Here is a 19,195-nt window from a genome sequence, read left to right as displayed (position 1 = left end):
GCCAAAATCTCAAAATATACTAACCAAAATTTTTAAAACATTCACTCAAATAAAAAAAAATACTCCTCGTTTAAACGCCGTTTGGCACCCAGCTCTGTTCCCTAAAGAAAACAATATTTTATGGAGAACGGTTATGGGAAACATAACCACTCCAATCTTGGCAAAAAAACTTTTTAATGTTAGTGATTGTTGTCCCTTTTGTGAAAAAGAACTTGACGATATCCCCCATATATACTTTAATTGTGAAATTACACAAATATTTTTAAAAGAATTGGAAAATTTTGTTTCAAAATTTAATTTAAATTTTACTTTGTCAAGAAAACTATATTGGTTCCATGTTGATGAAAATGTTTTAAATTTTAAGGTCACTTTAATTTTAGTTTTAATTTCCAAATTAGCAATATATTTTAGTTATCACACACGAATGAATGTTAAAGATGTAGATGCCCTAGAAATGTTAAAATCTTATTTTAATAAGAAATTACTACTATGCTGTTTAACAGAGTATGAATTTTACAAAAAAAATGAGAAACTAAATTTTAATCAACTGCTAAATGTGGGAATTTGCAGCTTGGATGGAAAGAAAGTTGTAATCAAAATGCGATTGTAAATTGTTACCGAATTTTAATTCGTGCTTTGTAAACTTTGTTGGAAAATAAACGCTAGACTCTTGGTTTAATCTAGCAAAAAAAAAAAAAAAAAAATTAATATAATATCAAATAAATAATTAATATAATATCAAATACATAATTAATATAATATTAAATAATTAATTAATATAATACCAAATACATAATTAATATAATATTAAATAATTATTTAATATAATATCAAATACATAATTAATATAATATCAAATAAATAATTAATATAATATCAAATAAATAATTAATATAATATCAAATAAATAATTAATATAATATCAAATAAATAATTAATATAATATCAAATAAATAATTAATATAATATCAAATACATAATTAATATAATATTAAATAATTAATTAATATAATATCAAATACATAATTAATATAATATTAAATAATTATTTAATATAATATCAAATACATAATTAATATAATATCAAATAAATAATTAATATAATATCAAATAAATAATTAATATAATATCAAATAAATAATTAATATAATATCAAATAAATAATTAATATAACATCAAATAAATAATTAATATAATATCAAATAAATAATTAATATAATATCAAATACATAATTAATATAATATTAAATAATTAATTAATATAATATCAAATATATAATTAATATAATATCAAATAAATAATTAATATAATATCAAATAAATAATTAATATAATATCAAATAAATAATTAATATAATATCAAATAAATAATTAATATAATATCAAATAAATAATTAATATAATATCAAATAAATAATTAATATAATATCAAATAAATAATTAATATAATATCAAATAAATAATTAATATAATAACAAATAAATAATAAATATAATATCAAATAAATAATTAATATAATATCAAATAAATAATTAATATAATATCAAATAAATAATTAATATAATATCAAATAAATAATTAATATAATATAATATCAAATAAATAATTATTATAATATAATATCAAATAAATAATTAATATAATATAATATCAAATAAATAAATAATATAATATCAAATAAATAAATAATATAATATCAAATAAATAATTAATATAATATTAAATGATTAATTACCATAATGTTAAATAATTAATTAATATAATATTAACCATTAATTAATATAATATTAAACAATTAATAAACATAATATTAAATAATTAATTAATTTAATGTTTAACAATTGATTAATATAATATTAAACAATTAATTAATATAAAATTAAACAATTAATTAACATAATATTAAATAATTAATTAATTTAATGTTTAACAATTAATTAATATAATATTAAACAATTAATTAATATAAAATTAAACAATTAATTAACATAATATTAATTAATTAATTAATTTAATATTAATTAATTAATTATTATAATATTAAACAATTAATTAATATAAAATTAAACAATTAATTAACATAATATTAAATACTTAATTAATATAATGTTAAACAATTAATTAATATAATATTAAATAATTAATTAATATAATGTTAAACAATTTATTAATATAATATTAAACAATTAATTAATATAATATTAAACAATGAATTAATACAATATTAAATAATTAATTAATTTAATATTCAATATGAAATGAAAAAGTGGTTTAATGTGCATTAAAACAGTACAAGGTTGTATCAGTAAGTTAACACAGTTAATAAAGAACGTACATAATAATATAAAAGGTGATTTACAAAATTTCGTTGAATAGTTTATAATTTTAATTTTAAATAATTACTGCGACCGCCCCAGGCTAATGATTCGTACATTGCTTTTGATATTTTTAAAGTTATATATAATAATACAAAATGACGGCTGGAATTAATATTTCTACTAATTTTGAAAATTGCGCCTAAAAACCTTTTCAAATAAACGTACTTTATGTATGATCTCTTAAATATAGGTTTTTGTCGAAAATTATGCCTAAATCTTTAGTGCTAGTTTTCCTAGGGATTTCGTTATTGTTAATTTGGTAATTATGTTGAATAAAATTAGATTTTCAAGGAAATGAAATAACAACAGACTTTGTCGGATTGATATTTAAATTATTAATATTACACCGTGAGTGAATTTAAAGTAAGTAACTTTGTACTGACCTCCCTCACAGCTCGACACAACTCGTTGTCGTCTGCGAATTAGTATAATTGAAATTGTAGATCATAAATGTAGATGTTATAGAGGAGTGGTCCGAGGGAGGAGCCCTGAGGGACTCCCCAATATAATATGCTGATTTTCTCGCCCCTCATGACAAACAGAAAAAAAAACACTCTCCAAACGCCAGAATAAGGCGAAAGAGAACCAACTTAGCGAGAACAAGTCGGCCCAGGCCGTAATATTAGTTCCACATCAGTGTATTCGAATGGGCAAAGCCATACACCCTTAGTAGACACAGGTAGGCAAACTAATACAAAGCTTTTGAGGCTTTGTGATTTCTTATCGTTGGATATATAAATTGCCACCCTAAGTGAAAGGGTGGATGCCGCCCACCATCAGGAGACCCGGGTGGGCAAACTAATATAAAAACTGCTGAGCCCATGTGATTTCCTATAGTTAGATATACTATTTACCATCCTATGTTAAAGAGAGGCCACCGCCCACCCTCAGGATACACGGGTGGGCAAACCAATTCATAAGCTGTTGAGGTCATTTATTGACTTAACTTGCAAGGTAATTTGACAAAAAGCTATATTTTAAATTTCGATCTATTTGTGGTGGAGCTATAAACGGGTAGTCTTTACGTGAACTTGTAAGTTAATATACCTAAGTTTTGCGAATGGTATACGGCAAAGATTATCGTAATAAAAATTTATCTTCATAGATATAAAACTACATATGCCCGAATGCCCCTAGTTTTTGATGAGTATGGGAGTCCAATAATTAATAATGGCGGTACGTAAGTGTGTGAAGGGAAATAGAGTCTTCAATGCTTTAACTTTTTAAGCGTACGCGTGTTCTTAATAATATAATACCTTCTCCCGATAGTGACTTCAATTTATAATTGTTTCTCTATGGTTCTATTGCTTTTATTACCCAAAAGGAAGCTCGTCAGTGTGGATTGAACTCGTAGTTTGTCTTGAACCTTTTGTTTGGTGTAACGAGTGATGAAGTTTTTTAATGTATCTTGTTGATTTATTTAAATAAGAAAATAAGTATCTCATTGTGGGGCTTTTAGAGCATTTATAAGTACATATGGGGAGGAGGGCATTTAAAATTTTCGAGCTCGTTTATTTGAGTATTCACTTTCGAGCGAGGCATCTTAAGCGAGTATGCCCACCTACCACTGCTCACCACCCGAACATTTAAAATTTTCGAGCTCGCTTATTCGAGTACTCACTTTCGAGCGAGGCATCTTAAGCGAGTGTGCCCACCTACCACTGCTCACCACCCGAACATTTAAAATTTTCGAGCTCGTTTATTCGAGTACTCACTTTCGAGCGAGGCATCTTAAGCGAGTGTGCCCACCTACCACTGCTCACCACCCGAACATTTAAAATTTTCGAGCTCGTTTATTCGAGTACTCACTTTCGAGTGAGGCATCTTAAGCGAGTGTGCCCACCACCCTACACCCACCACCCGACGCGAAGTTTGAGGTTCACTTGACCTTAAATTCCGAAAATATACGTAAAATAAGGCGCAAAAACGGACGAGAATTTCGACAACTTAACTAGCCAACTCCCCCCGCGCCGCTAAATTTGACGAGAATACAGTAGAAGTTCCGAACAGACTTTGGGAAGCTTCCAGTGGCCGAGAGCGTAAAGGCGTCATTATGCGGGGTTTTAGACTGTGAGTTCGAATCCCGGTTTCGTCAAAACTGCAAATTATTTTCGCAGCGCCATCTGCCGTGTCGTTGCTTTCCACACCAAACAAACAAACACACAACACTTAACGACAATCCGTCCATAGCAATAGTCCCACTTCGATATATATATATATATATCTCGATGTGGAACTAAAAAGGGCTGATAAGAGATAGCGTCCGAGGCGTGTTGCGGAGTGGTTCCGTGTTTTCATCCAGTGCCACAAACTGGAATCGAACCCCGGCTCCTCGTGCTGCGGGGCGAAATTGCTAAGCACTCCGCCACTCCACCTACATTATTGATGTAGTATAAAAAATAATTAATTTTCTTAATATTAATGTAATTAATATCATTTTTATGTAATAGAATAGTGGTTTATAGAAACGAAAATAAAAATGTTTATTACCGACTTTATATAGATTTGTCGATAATAAATAAAAATTATATACTCAAGTTCTTTTATGAACAAAACATTTTTCAATAATTTAAAATTTCGCTTATATTAAAAAGAATATAAAATTAAATTTATATAATGAAATATAACCTAATCGAGTAATCACCAGCCTATATGCATGTCTACATCCGCTTTAAATTTACCTATTAACTATTTTGAGTTACTATGGAGCCGTTCACAAATTGTACCCCACCCCTCAATTATAATTGCATTATTTATTAAATCATTACTACGAAAAACCAGGATTAAAATTATTGTGTACCTTAAAATCTTAATTATGGTATAGAATTATGGGACGTAGCTTAATTCAGTAGGATCTCCTTCCTGATCCTTAACGTTATTAAGGTTAAGGACACGTGAAGGGGTAACTTGGAGGAGTGCATACGTAGCCTTACTCTGTATAAATCTTCACTCCTACAAGTTCCCCTTACATTTATGAAAATCTTATTCAATTGCTATATATCCCTCGAAATTTGTAACGGAATTCTGCTTATTTAATTTCCAATAATTCTTGGTAATTTCTTCTCATAGGTTTGGCTGTTACTAGCAACGTCCTTCCTTGTCTTCAGTTTAATAGATTCTCTGAACAACTGTGATAGTTCGTCGTTGGGTCTCATTGCATTCAGGAAAAATACTTTTCTGAACAGTTTGGGCAATTTCTTCGCCGTTCTATTAAAACAAGGTTGGTCATTACGTAGACTATTCCTCAATATTAACCTATGTATCATAAGTGGGCGGTGGAGTTTCTTAAAATATTTTGCATGGTTTAAAGTAAGAATTGCACTATTTACTGAAATCTAGGAGCACCAAACACAGCACCCCACACAAGGAGAGCGCAACCCGTCCAAAGTCGTGGATTTCCTTGCGTACGTTTTTCATTGGCTAGACGCTTTAGCGCCTGCTGCCGTCGGAAGGGAAATAATTCAGAAATTGTCTCCCCCCCCCCGCCCGTAAAACGTTCAGCGTAAAGGCTCGTGACGCTTGTCCAATGAAATTCGTACACAACCCTTCGTTAGCGTGTTTAAAGGCTAGCTGCGTTCTCCTTGTGTTTGTTGCTCCTAGCTGAAATCATGGTTTAATCAAACCAAAAGTTTAAATATATTTCTTAAGAGATACGTTTCCATGTGTCTATACTGTTAATGTTTTAAGTTTAGAAACAAGAACATTTTAGACAACCAATGGTGTACCGGGCTGATTTTGTATTTTTGGGCTTAGTTGTTTAATCTTCGAGCATTCGGGGGATTGGGAGCATTGGTAAAAAATTGTCTCAACAGAGTCATTGTCTCTAAGTTTAAATAAATATATCAAGCTGAGGTAAAAACTAGATATTTGACATTTTGATGGTTTACATTTTGATTGAATTTTTGGATCACATAAGTTCAGTAAGATAAACGTTATCACAGATAGAGAACCAAAACGCGATCACCCATGGGTTCCAGCTGGTGGGTATCGATTTAAGTGGGCTTATCCAGTAGGGTTTGGGTAAGGGTAGGGTGGGCAATTGATAACGGCTTTTTCATATTTTGAGTGGGAACTGGAAACCTATGGGTAAGTGGGCTCTCACCTTTAATGGACACGTACTTTCCGTTGTATTTTTTTAAAGATCATTCGGATTAAAAAATGCGAAGCGAAATACATCAAATACGGATTTTCTTAAGCAATAACATCTGAAAATAAATCTGTTTTTATCCTTACCCAGTTTGAATTTTACACAAAACATCGTTGCGCATAGTGAAACACGCTGTAAATATTCAACCATGATGCAACCGTCTTTTGGCGGGATGTTCACGACGATTGCGTACTGTCTAAAGCCTGCAAAGGTTTAAATTTTATGGCATTGATGGATATGTTTTAAAGTTAACAAAAATAACTTCAACGTGTATTTTCTCTCAATTTGTAACACATTTCTATCTAGAGCTTTTATATCGTAAGTAGATTTTTGATCGTTAATACAAGATTTTGTTTCCTAGTGACACCTTACGAATTGATTCTGAAACGCCACAATAAAATCTTGTGGTTCTTTTGGTGGTTCTTCTCCGTCGTCATGGCGAACGCTTTCGGTGGACTTCTGATCAGCTTTCTATTGGACCGAAAATCTTCTCATCCCGTACAGCAATTGCAAGACTTTTTGTTCCACCCAAAAGTACACCTCATTTCCACTAAAGGCTCCATCTATGAACAGTGGCTCAAAGTACGTGACTGACAATGGTTTTTCAATTGGGGTAACAATATTGAGTTGGGAAAAAATAGAGGTTCAACTAAATCTGGCTGGCACGGGACCAATTTCTTCCAATAAGGAACCTTAATCAACTTTATCGTTCTACCGTGGCGGCATCTGTCTCTGGTGGTGGCCACTATTTGGCAATTGAAATTTTGCGCGAATCTGACGCGAAATTAAAATGTATGATTTCTCGTAACAAACAAACCTTTGAAGTTGTTTAAAAATAATTTTATTCTGTCAACACGATCCTTTTTAACACAAGTAACGGTGAGTTAGCTAATAATTATTTATTTTTAGCCATATAACTTTACAAAATATATATGGTATTACCACCTAATTATAAAGATGAATTTCGTAGAGTCTTCTCAGAACAGGACAGCCGAAATCGTAATTGTAATTCTAGCAGTATTATTCCCAATTCAATGGGTAACCCCATTAGAGGTCAATTTTCAATACCCAAAATCGTGGTAGATCGCGCTAGCAGTCGGTTTTAACTATCCAAAACCCAATATGAAAAAAATATTTCGTGTTCGTATTTCTTTTCTAAGTTGAATTATTCTAAGTTAAACTTTCTTACATAAATAATATATAACTGACGAGTTGACCTATGCATTGTATAGTGGAAATCTTTAAAACTTGCTTTTGATATTCCCCAAACAACGTTTATACTCAGACGTCTGTGTAGTTCTAGTGTGTTGGGTAATAGGCAATCTCGACCTTTAAAATGCTTAACATCGTATAACCAAAAATAGCTGCTATATACAGGGCGATCTCGACTTGAGAATTGGACTTTTTGGTACAATTTAGGAATTCTGGCTTTCTTCGGAATTTTGATGAAATTCGAACCAACATGACACTCAGTTTAGAATAGTTTAACTGATAATGGTAGATTTGACTTGAATAAACAGAAATCGTAGAGAGTATTGATGAGCCCCAAACGGTGAAACCGGTACACTGTTGAGAAAACGTTTTACTTTAGTACGTAATAAATATATATTTTTTGTCATAAAATGGTATTGACGCCATCTAGTAGAAATAAAAGCGTTAAATAGAAAGTCAAATACTCGCTCTAAATGTTTGTTTCCGTGTAAGGAATTCATGAATCGGTGTTTCGGTTCTCGTTAATATCTCTTGATGATAACAGGAAAGCACAGATGCCAATATGCGATCGCTGTACTCGAGAATGTCCAGAAGAAAGGACAGTTTCGTGCCACTGGACCGCTACTACACAGTTGAATTGATGCAAAGAATTATCGAGCGAGAGGCCGCCGTGCTCACCGACTACATCACAATCTACGACATGTTGCAGCACCAAAGAGACAAAGGAAAATATTGCAAATTCAGCACCTTCAAAGAAAATATAAATCCGCATGTGTTGGCCATGGCTTGGAGGAATGGATTAAGTTCACATATCAAGGAAGCTATCAATAATAGGTAGTGAATTTTGGTAGTATAGGAAATATAAATTGGCTTTTAGGATTTAACAAAAGGAATTAAAAGTTCGGTTATTTTCCACCCATCTTATTATTTGCCATTTTAAATTTAATACACTCTACCTGTTCTTTAAATAGAAGATTTAATTGCCTCTTTTTCTGTTACCTGGGTATATTTCTACAATTATTTTAGTTACGTTAATTTGAATACAAATAAATTCCAGACAACCGTAATTCAAAAAGAGACATTAAGGATTTTTCCTTTGCGAGATTTTCAGGCATAGGGATATTTAAGTCCCGTGTTCTTTAGGTACCTTGTAAGATAAACTAAATTCCAGGCAGCATATATGGAAAATTACAGCTTACACAACATGGGGATCTTTCGAGAAAGGCAACATCGAACCTTTAATGGGGAAGACTACAGTGGCTATTCGTATTTTAACTTATAATATTAAAATTTATGTGTAGAACAGCCTCTTGTTTAGTGATTAAATCATTTTGACAATTTTAAATTTTAAATTAATTAAGTTATTACGTTTTAATTCGGACCCCCGGAGCTAAACAAGTTGGGCAAGCGCCCAAACTACCCTTTAGTTAGGACCTTATATCTCTTTAACTATTAATATCAGAATTATCAAAATTATTTTAAAGCACAAGAGGAAGGTTTTGCTTAATAAGAAAAATATGATTCAATTATGTAATTGTTAAAACAGAAACGTTCAGCTAGAACGAAAAAGAGGCTTTTACTGTATTCTTCCCCCTTAAACTGTTTATTTTGATAATTTACTAAAATCTTTTAAAATAACTTCTCTAAACATGGTGAATTTCACCTTGAGAATGGTGATAACGACCTTCAAAAAGGAGATCGTTTGAATTGGAAAATATCTTGCTTTCAAAATAATAAAAATATTACCCTTACTTGATTTCCTTATAAGTGTATAAATTAAAAATATTATTCTAAACGGATTTATTCCTAAGTGTAAAAATTAAAGATAGTCTCCTGACTTGATTTAGCGTATCACTGACGAAACCTGTATTTTATTTAACAGAGTAGTTCGTCTAGTGGACACGAATTTAGTAACCAATTCGATCGAGAGGGTGTCTCGGGGTGCCCTCACGTGCCTGGAAGAAGATTCAAACACTCACGAGCCGAAGGTTTTGAAGTTCAAATTATTTAGAGGAATATTCTTCTGTTTGTTGGTTTTGCTGGGGCTGTCGTCTTTCGTATTTCTTCAAGAAATATTGTTCTTTTATTCACGCTTATATCTTATTGAAAATTAAATTGTTTTTGTTCATTTGTGTTTTACTAATAAAACCAATCGTGTATTTTACAGTTAACTGAAAGCATCTTCTACAAATTTTGCCATTTTGAGTTCAAATATGTGTTTTACTATTCCGAAGACGGAAATTTCGAAAATAATAATTTTTACTCATTTTCTTCCTGAAATATGTGGTCCCCAAAAATGCATTTAAACACCAAAATTCCGAAATTTGCATTTTTTGACAAACAAAACTTTTCAAAACGCAAAGCGAACTAAATAAATTCGTCTGCTAGAGTAGTTCATAATTTTCAGAAACGCCTATAATGCTTATTGTAATAGAAGAATCGAAACGTTTAAAGCATTTCCGAGGTTTATAACAGTTTAACTATAATGATGAGATTTGTCACAACAACGGAAAGCCTAAACTGACATCATAGGTTACCGAGGTCACGCTGAGGTAGCAACCTCATCTGCTTTTTCGTTTAACTGCGTATGTGATAGATATTATTGAAACTCGCTTATTATTACAGAAAGCAAGTGTCGGCTCGCCGTGAAGTAGCTCAACAGATGTCACTAGCGTCGAAATCATTATAAGATACTTAAGCAACATTTTGACCCAAAATGCGGGACCTCGCGTTGATTGCCTCGTTTGTAAGTTTGGGAATAACTTAAATTATAGTAATTTTTTATATTTTTTTTCATATGGGATATATAATTTAGGTTAAAATACACTAACGTCGTAAGTAGAGTATAATTTGCCTAATTATGATACTCAACAATGGATTTCTGACGACGTTATGGTTTCGCTATTTTGAATTTTAGCTTCATTTACCATTGTATAAATTTGTATAAATTGAATTTTATGTCCAGGGTTAAAACGATAATAATATTTAAGTAACACGACGGATACTTCATAGTTTTAAAAGCATTATTTTTATATATTATTATATATTGTTATTCATTTACCATTAATAGATGGCACCACGCACTCCATTAAAGTCGATTTTCAAAGAACGGGATAGATTCATTTCCATCTCTAATAACAAAGGCCTTATCATAATACAGGTGGCTATGATAGAGCCGACATTTGCTTTAAATATGCAGAGGTGGGCAAAAATTGTGAGCGAATTTTGAAATGAATTTGAGTGATCAAGTAAGCGAGTGCTAAATACAGGCTATGCTATAGTACAGTTGAGATAAGGTTTACCTCGAACAAATAGCAAGATAATTTTTAATTTTTATTCTAAATGAAAAAAATGCGCGGATTTCATTAAAAAAATGTTTACACCTCTACCTCATTTCCTTCCCATTTTTCGCCCCCTTTTGGCGCGAAATGTACTTAAATGCTCGTGGCTTAGATAATATGACACATATATGGTAAATCAATACATATTTCGAAAGCTCTTGTCATTCTCCAAAATTTATGTTTAATGTTACATATCGTTTCGCTGAGCCGTTAACAAGTTGGGCAAGTCTAAAACTTACCCCACACTCGTGTTTTATTCAGAATTTAATCAATTTTATCTATTTTTAATGAGAAACCAAATCGATTTTCTTTACGAAAACTTAAATTGGTTAGGAAATACAATATTTATTCATCAAAGAAATCTAAGATTGGTGAGTTTTTGCCCGTTATAGTACGAATGTCGAAATTGCTTAATTGTGAGCGCTACATTTTTCCAAAACGCCAGTCTACATTTAAGGCATATGTTACGATCCGACTTCTTTATTGGGCGATTCCACATTGTTTCGAAATCGACTTTTTAGTGACAAAACTAAATATCAACTCAATATAATAAATGTATATATATTTTAAATTGTTGTTTTAAGTTGTATCCGAAAATATAAATTATATTTCACTACCTGCCACCAGAGGGCCAAACGTTCCCTACATGGAATTTCACAGAATTTCTTTTTGCAAAGCGTGAATAGAATTATTTTATACATAAATTTAAAGTTTGGTGAAATTCGGTTGAACAGATCTTCTGTAAAATCCCATCAAAGGGCCAATTTTGACCAAAATACGGCTTTTTCTAAAGGCTTTTTATCCAAAAGTTGCAAGTTGTTGCAAAAGATTTCATCACTGTCTTGTAGAACCGTTCCCGTAGGATAACTTACAAAAAACACGAGCACCAATCAAATCCAAGTTTTTAAGATACATCAAGTTTTATCACGTTTAAAAATATTTCTTGAAATAGCTAATTCATTGTGTCTCTGTACATCTTGTTTGCCTTTTCGTTACTATAAAACCTACTACGAAGAAGAAATCCCTAGCTTATTCTAATATTAGTAGGATTTTTTCGTGCCTGGCTTCAAATAGGTTCGAACTAGCTAGGGGTTTCTCTTTCGTAGTATATATATACATTTATTATATTGAGTTGATATTTAGTTTTGTCATTAAACACTGTGGATTCGGGGTATATGCGATAAGCTGTTAAAAGCGCACTAGAGATTCATTGTGGGAGATACGGGATCAAGTGGAAACCGATTAAAACACACGATACGTACTTGACGGGGAGAGCTTACTTCAACAAGTTGGCAAGCCAAAATATACCTCTCCTCGGAAGAAGTTTTAATTTTCAGTGAAGCGTAACTGTATCCGTGGTTCTGTGGTAGAACGCTCACCTGTCTTGCAAGAGGGCTCGGGTTCGAATCCCGGCCGATGAAAATTATACTACACCCAATGACAAGAAGAGGGCGCTTTTGGAAAAACCTTTTCCCTGATTCTAAGAAACTGGGTACGCAGTGATTACCCTTGGCCCCGAAAATGCGAACGCGTTCATAGGCCTGACAGACAGACCCACCCACAGACAGACAGACAGACAGACACGGTGGTTGTATAACCCCTCCTAGGGTACAAAGTTCCCTCGGAGAGGTAAAAATTACAGTGGACTATAGAGTCTAGAGGATAAACGTATTTGGATAATATTATTGTACGATGCCTATTCGAAAAAAAAATCGTGTATTGTGGTTTTTGACGGTTACGACTCTAGACCAACAACGAAAGATCACGTTCACGAATTACGAAAAATAAGAGCCCCAGGTATTAATTTCGAAGGAACGATTTCTAAATAATGATGAAAATAAACAGCTTTTCATCTCTCACTTATCGAAATACCTTCGTAAAGCCGGGTGTACGGTGCACAACTCAATCGCAGAAGCAGATTACGACATAGTCATGGCTGCTGCTCAGAATTCACTGCGTCACGTTACAGAACTTATCGGTGACGATACGGATTTGATGATACTACTTCTTGAACACGTCAGTGAAGATTCGGATTTGTTGATACTTCTTCTTGAACACGTCAGTGAAGATACGGATTTGTTGGTACTTCTTCTTGAACACGTCAGTGAAGATACGGATTTGTTGATACTTCTTCTTGAACACGTCAGTGAAGATACGGATTTGTTGATACTTCTTCTTGAACACGTCAGTGAAGATACGGATTTCTTGATTCTTTTTCTTGAACACGTCAGTGAAGAAAACAAAGGCGTATACTTCAGAAGCGAACCAAAAAGTCAAGCCGAAAAAATAGTCTTCAATGTCAATATTTTGCAGGAAAAGTGTATGTATTGTGTGTACACACTTTTCTCGGATGTGATACAACTTCTAGATTTTATGGTTTAAAATTACTTACAAAAAGTAAGGTATTCATCGAAGAAGCTTAAGGTTTCCGCGCAAAACAACCACCAAAATAGTGTAAAATTATCCGGTGAAAAATGTATGCTAGAGCTCTATCGTGGTCAAGTGAACGAAGACATTCATGATCTACGGTTCCGAATTTTCATGGAAAAGGTTGGAAAATCAAAAAAAGAAGTAAATCCTTGCCACCAACAATCAATCCTCTAAAATACCGCAGTTACGAGTTTATTTACAGGGCACGTATTGGCTGGGAAATAAGTTAAACCTTTTAGAATGGGGATAGAAACTTGAAAACGACGTATTGGCACAAATAAAAACGCTACCTTTTAAACGTCATTCGATGCGGGTGTAAAACAGACTGCAAGAGTAACAAATATTCATGTAGAAAAATCAATTTGGAATGCCACAAGGCCTGTACTAATTGTAAAAGCGTGTGCAAAAACTAACCAATCTTAGATTTGTTTGATGAATAAATTTTGTATTTCCTAATCAATAAATGTTTTCATGAAGAAAATCGATTTGTTTTCTCATTAAAAACAGATAAAATGGATTTTCTGAATAAAACACGAGTGTGGGGGTTTAGTCTTGTCCAACTTGTTAACTGCGCAGCGACATGTAACATATACAACATTAATGTTAGCGAATGACAAGAGCTTTCTAAATATGTATTGATTTACCATATATGTGTTATATAATCGAAGTTACGAGCGTTTAAGTACATTTCGCGCCAAAAGGGGGAAGGAAATGAGGTAAACTAATTTTAATGAAATTAGCGCATTTTTTTATTTTGAATAAAAAATAAAAAACATATTGCAATGTGTTTGAGGTACCAATGTATTTTTTCGTAGATCGACTGTATTACCTTGGAGTGTACTATTGCGTGCACTTTTTGTAAAGGTTGCTGTGAAATATAATTTATTAAAATTATTAGATTTTGCTTATAACTTCAAACAAAGGATTGTATATACAATTAAAACCAATAATATACGCTTAGGCGAGTCTTAAATTAAATTTGTTTCTTGAAAACTACAGATTTGAAAACATATTTATTGGTGGGGTAGTTTTACACTTATATATCGAAAACCCCGCTTCTCTAAGGTAAAAATCAATCATAATATTTTATGTAGAAGAGAAACAAAAGTATTTAATTAGATTGTCAATTTCACTCTCAAGAGGGGGTAAAAGGGGGGAAGGAAGTGAGTTAGGCCGGTAAACAATTTTATTTTAAATCAGCTCATTTTTTTCAGCTAGGAACATAAAAATAAAATTATCTTGCAATTTGTTCCAGGTACACCCTCTTTTTTCAGTATCTCGACTGTCCTACTATTTTCTTTCTCTTAAACTGAACCAGCTCAGGCCGAGCGCCGTGAAGTTCTGTCAGTCACTGATCGTTCACGGTGCTTCTCAACTCACTGAGCGACGGGATAATCTTTTTTTCTGGAATTCGCTCACAGCGCGGTGAGAAAAAAGAATTTCTCAACTCACTGAGCAACGGGATAGTCTTTTTTTCTGGAATTCGCTCACAGCGCGGTGAGAAATAAGAATTTCTCAACTCACTGAGCAACGGGATAGTCTTTTTTTCTGGAATTCGCTCACAGCGCGGTGAGAAAAAAGAATTTATCAACTCACTGAGCGACGGGATAGTCTTTTTTTCTGGAATTCGCTCACAGCGCTGTGGGAAAAAAGAATTTCTCAACTCACTGAGCGACGGGATAGTCTTTTTTCTGGAATTCGCTCACAGCGCGGTGAGAAAAAAGAATTTATCAACTCACTGAGCAACGGGATAGTCTTTTTTCTGGAATTCGCTCACCGCGGTGAGAAAAAAGAATTTATCAACTCACTGAGCGACGGGATAGTCTTTTTTTCTGGAATTCGCTCACAGCGCGGTGGGAAAAAAGAATTTCTCAACTCACTGAGCGACCGGATAGTCTTTTTTCTGGAATTCGCTCACAGCGCGGTGAGAAAAAAGAATTTCTCAACTCACTGAGCGACGGGATAGTCTTTTTTTCTGGAATTCGCTCACAGCGCGGTTGGAAAAAAGAATTTCTCAACTCACTGAGCGACGGGATAGTCTTTTTTTCTGGAATTCGCTCACAGCGCGGTGGGAAAAAAGAATTTCTCAACTCACTGAGCGACGGGATAGTCTTTTTTCTGGAATTCGCTCACAGCGCGGTGGGAAAAAAGAATTTCTCAACTCACTGAGCGACCGGATAGTCTTTTTTCTGGAATTAGCTCACAGCGCGGTGAGAAAAAAGAATTTCTCAACTCACTGAGCGACGGGATAGTCTTTTTTTCTGGAATTCGCTCACAGCGCGGTTGGAAAAAAGAATTTCTCAACTCACTGAGCGACGGGATAGTCTTTTTTTCTGGAATTCGCTCACAGCGCGGTGGGAAAAAAGAATTTCTCAACTCACTGAGCGACGGGATAGTCTTTTTTCTGGAATTCGCTCACAGCGCGGTGGGAAAAAAGAATTTCTCAACTCACTGAGCGACGGGATAGTCTTTTTTTCTGGAATTCGCTCACAGCGCGGTGAGAAAAAAGAATTTCTCAACTCACTGAGCGACGGGATAGTCTTTTTTTCTGGAATTCGCTCACAGCGCGGTGAGAAAAAAGAATTTCTCAACTCACTGAGCGACGGGATAGTCTTTTTTTCTGGAATTCGCTCACAGCGCGGTGAGAAAAAAGAATTTCTCAACTCACTGAGCGACGGGATAGTCTTTTTTTCTGGAATTCGCTCACAGCGCGGTGGGAAAAAAGAATTTCTCAACTCACTGAGCGACCGGATAGTCTTTTTTCTGGAATTCGCTCACAGCGCGGTGAGAAAAAAGAATTTCTCAACTCACTGAGCGACGGGATAGTCTTTTTTCTGGAATTCGCTCACAGCGCGGTGGGAAAAAAGAATTTCTCAACTCACTGAGCGACGGGATAGTCTTTTTTTCTGGAATTCGCTCACAGCGCGGTGGGAAAAAAGAATTTCTCAACTCACTGAGCGACCGGATAGTCTTTTTTCTGGAATTCGCTCACAGCGCGGTGAGAAAAAAGAATTTCTCAACTCACTGAGCGACGGGATAGTCTTTTTTTCTGGAATTCGCTCACAGCGCGGTTGGAAAAAAGAATTTCTCAACTCACTGAGCGACGGGATAGTCTTTTTTTCTGGAATTCGCTCACAGCGCGGTGGGAAAAAAGAATTTCTCAACTCACTGAGCGACGGGATAGTCTTTTTTTCTGGAATTCGCTCACAGCGCGGTGGGAAAAAAGAATTTCTCAACTCACTGAGCGACGGGATAGTCTTTTTTTCTGGAATTCGCTCACAGCGCGGTGAGAAAAAAGAATTTCTCAACTCACTGAGCAACGGGATAGTCTTTTTTTCTGGAATTCGCTCACAGCGCGGTGAGAAATAAGAATTTCTCAACTCACTGAGCAACGGGATAGTCTTTTTTCTGGAATTCGCTCACAGCGCGGTGAGAAAAAAGAATTTCTCAACTCACTGAGCGACGGGATAGTCTTTTTTCTGGAATTCGCTCACAGCGCGGTGAGAAAAAAGAATTTCTCAACTCACTGAGCAACGGGATAGTCTTTTTTCTGGAATTCGCTCACAGCGCGGTGAGAAAAAAGAATTTCTCAACTCACTGAGCGACGGGATAGTCTTTTTTCTGGAATTCGCTCACAGCGCGGTGGGAAAAAATAATTTCTCAACTCACTGAGCAACGGGATAGTCTTTTTTCTGGAATTCGCTCACAGCGCGGTGGGAAAAAAGAATTTCTCAACTCACTGAGTGACGGGATAGTCTTTTTTCTGGAATTCGCTCACAGCGCGGTGAGAAAAAAGAATTTCTCAACTCACTGAGCGACGGGATAGTCTTTTTTTCTGGAATTCGCTCACAGCGCGGTGGGAAAAAAGAATTTCTCAACTCACTGAGCGACGGGATAGTCTTTTTTTCTGGAATTCGCTCACAGCGCGGTGGGAAAAAAGAATTTCTCAACTCACTGAGCGACGGGATAGTCTTTTTTTCTGGAATTCGCTCACAGCGCGGTGGGAAAAAAGAATTTATCAACTCACTGAGCGACGGGATAGTCTTTTTTCTGGAATTCGCTCACAGCGCGGTGAGAAAAAAGAATTTCTCAACTCACTGAGCGACGGGATAGTCTTTTTTCTGGAATTCGCTCACAGCGCGGTGAGAAAAAAGAATTTATCAACTCACTGAGCGACGGGATAGTCTTTTTTTCTGGAATTCGCTCACAGCGCGGTGGGAAAAAAGAATTTCTCAACTCACTGAGCGACGGGATAGTCTTTTTTTCTGGAATTCGCTCACAGCGCGGTGGGAAAAAAGAATTTCTCAACTCACTGAGCGACGGGATAGTCTTTTTTTCTGGAATTCGCTCACAGCACGGTGGGAAAAAAGAATTTCTCTACTCACTGAGCGACGGGATAGTTTTTTCTGGAATTCGCTCACAGCGCGGTGGGAAAAAAGAATTTCTCAACTCACTGAGCAACGGGATAGTCTTTTTTCTGGAATTCGCTCACAGCGCGGTGGGAAAAAAGAATTTCTCAACTCACTGAGCGACGGGATAGTCTTTTTTCTGGAAATCGCTCACAGCGCGGTGGGAAAAAAAAATTTCTCAACTCACTGAGCGACGGGATAGTCTTTTTTCTGGAATTCGCTCACAGCGCGGTGGGAAAAAAGAATTTCTCAACTCACTGAGCGACGGGATAGTCTTTTTTTCTGGAATTCGCTCACAGCGCGGTGAGAAAAAAGAATTTATCAACTCACTGAGCGACGGGATAGTCTTTTTTTCTGGAATTCGCTCACAGCGCGGTGAGAAAAAAGAATTTCTCAACTCACTGAGCGACGGGATAGTCTTTTTTTCTGGAATTCGCTCACAGCGCGGTGAGAAAAAAGAATTTCTCAACTCACTGAGCGACGGGATAGTCTTTTTTTCTGGAATTCGCTCACAGCGCTATGAGAAAAAAGAATTTCTCAACTCACTGAGCGACGGGATAGTCTTTTTTTCTGGAATTCGCTCACAGCGCGGTGAGAAAAAAGAATTTCTCAACTCACTGAGCAACGGGATAGTCATTTTTCTGGAATTCGCTTACAGCGCGGTGAGAAAAAAGAATTTCTCAACTCACTGAGCGACGGGATAGTCTTTTTTCTGGAATTCGCTCACAGCGCGGTGGGAAAAAAGAATTTCTCAACTCACTGAGCAACGGGATAGTCTTTTTTCTGGAATTCGCTCACAGCGCGGTGAGAAAAAAGAATTTCTCAACTCACTGAGCGACGGGATAGTCTTTTTTTCTGGAATTCGCTCACAGCGCGGTGAGAAAAAAGAATTTCTCAACTCACTGAGCGACGGGATAGTCTTTTTTTCTGGAATTCGCTCACAGCGCGGTGGGAAAAAAGAATTTCTCAACTCACTGAGCGACGGGATAGTCTTTTTTTCTGGAATTCGCTCACAGCGCGGTGGGAAAAAAGAATTTCTCAACTCACTGAGCGACGGGATAGTCTTTTTTTCTGGAATTCGCTCACAGCGCGGTGGGAAAAAAGAATTTTTCAAATCACTGAGCGACGGGATAGTCTTTTTTTCTGGAATTCGCTCACAGCGCGGTGGGAAAAAAGAATTTCTCAACTCACTGAGCGACGGGATAGTCTTTTTTCTGGAATTCGCTCACAGCGCGGTGAGAAAAAAGAATTTATCAACTCACTGAGCGACGGGATAGT

The 19,195-nt window shown here is 34.8% G+C and overlaps 1 protein-coding gene across 1 annotated transcript in view; it reads left to right on the top strand.

Annotated features, from left to right (window-relative positions):
• The window catches only part of LOC149936871 (uncharacterized), a 41,194-nt gene extending 31,343 nt beyond the window's left edge, over positions 1–9,851 (top strand). The window contains exons 3-6 of the mRNA XM_090153735.1: positions 5,448–5,598; positions 6,887–7,107; positions 8,282–8,571; positions 9,620–9,851. Of these exons, the coding sequence (XP_090009861.1) occupies positions 5,448–5,598; positions 6,887–7,107; positions 8,282–8,571; positions 9,620–9,851 (894 nt within the window). The remainder of the gene's footprint in view (positions 1–5,447; positions 5,599–6,886; positions 7,108–8,281; positions 8,572–9,619) is intronic.
• The last annotated feature ends 9,344 nt before the right edge of the window (positions 9,852–19,195 follow it).

This window comes from Leiobunum rupestre, chromosome 7, assembly GCF_980474605.1.
Source record: "Leiobunum rupestre chromosome 7, qqLeiRupe1.1.hap1, whole genome shotgun sequence".
Lineage (NCBI taxonomy): Eukaryota > Metazoa > Arthropoda > Arachnida > Opiliones > Sclerosomatidae > Leiobunum > Leiobunum rupestre.
The sequence above is the reverse complement of the archived record's forward strand: the minus strand, read 5'-3'. Positions and strand labels throughout refer to the sequence as shown.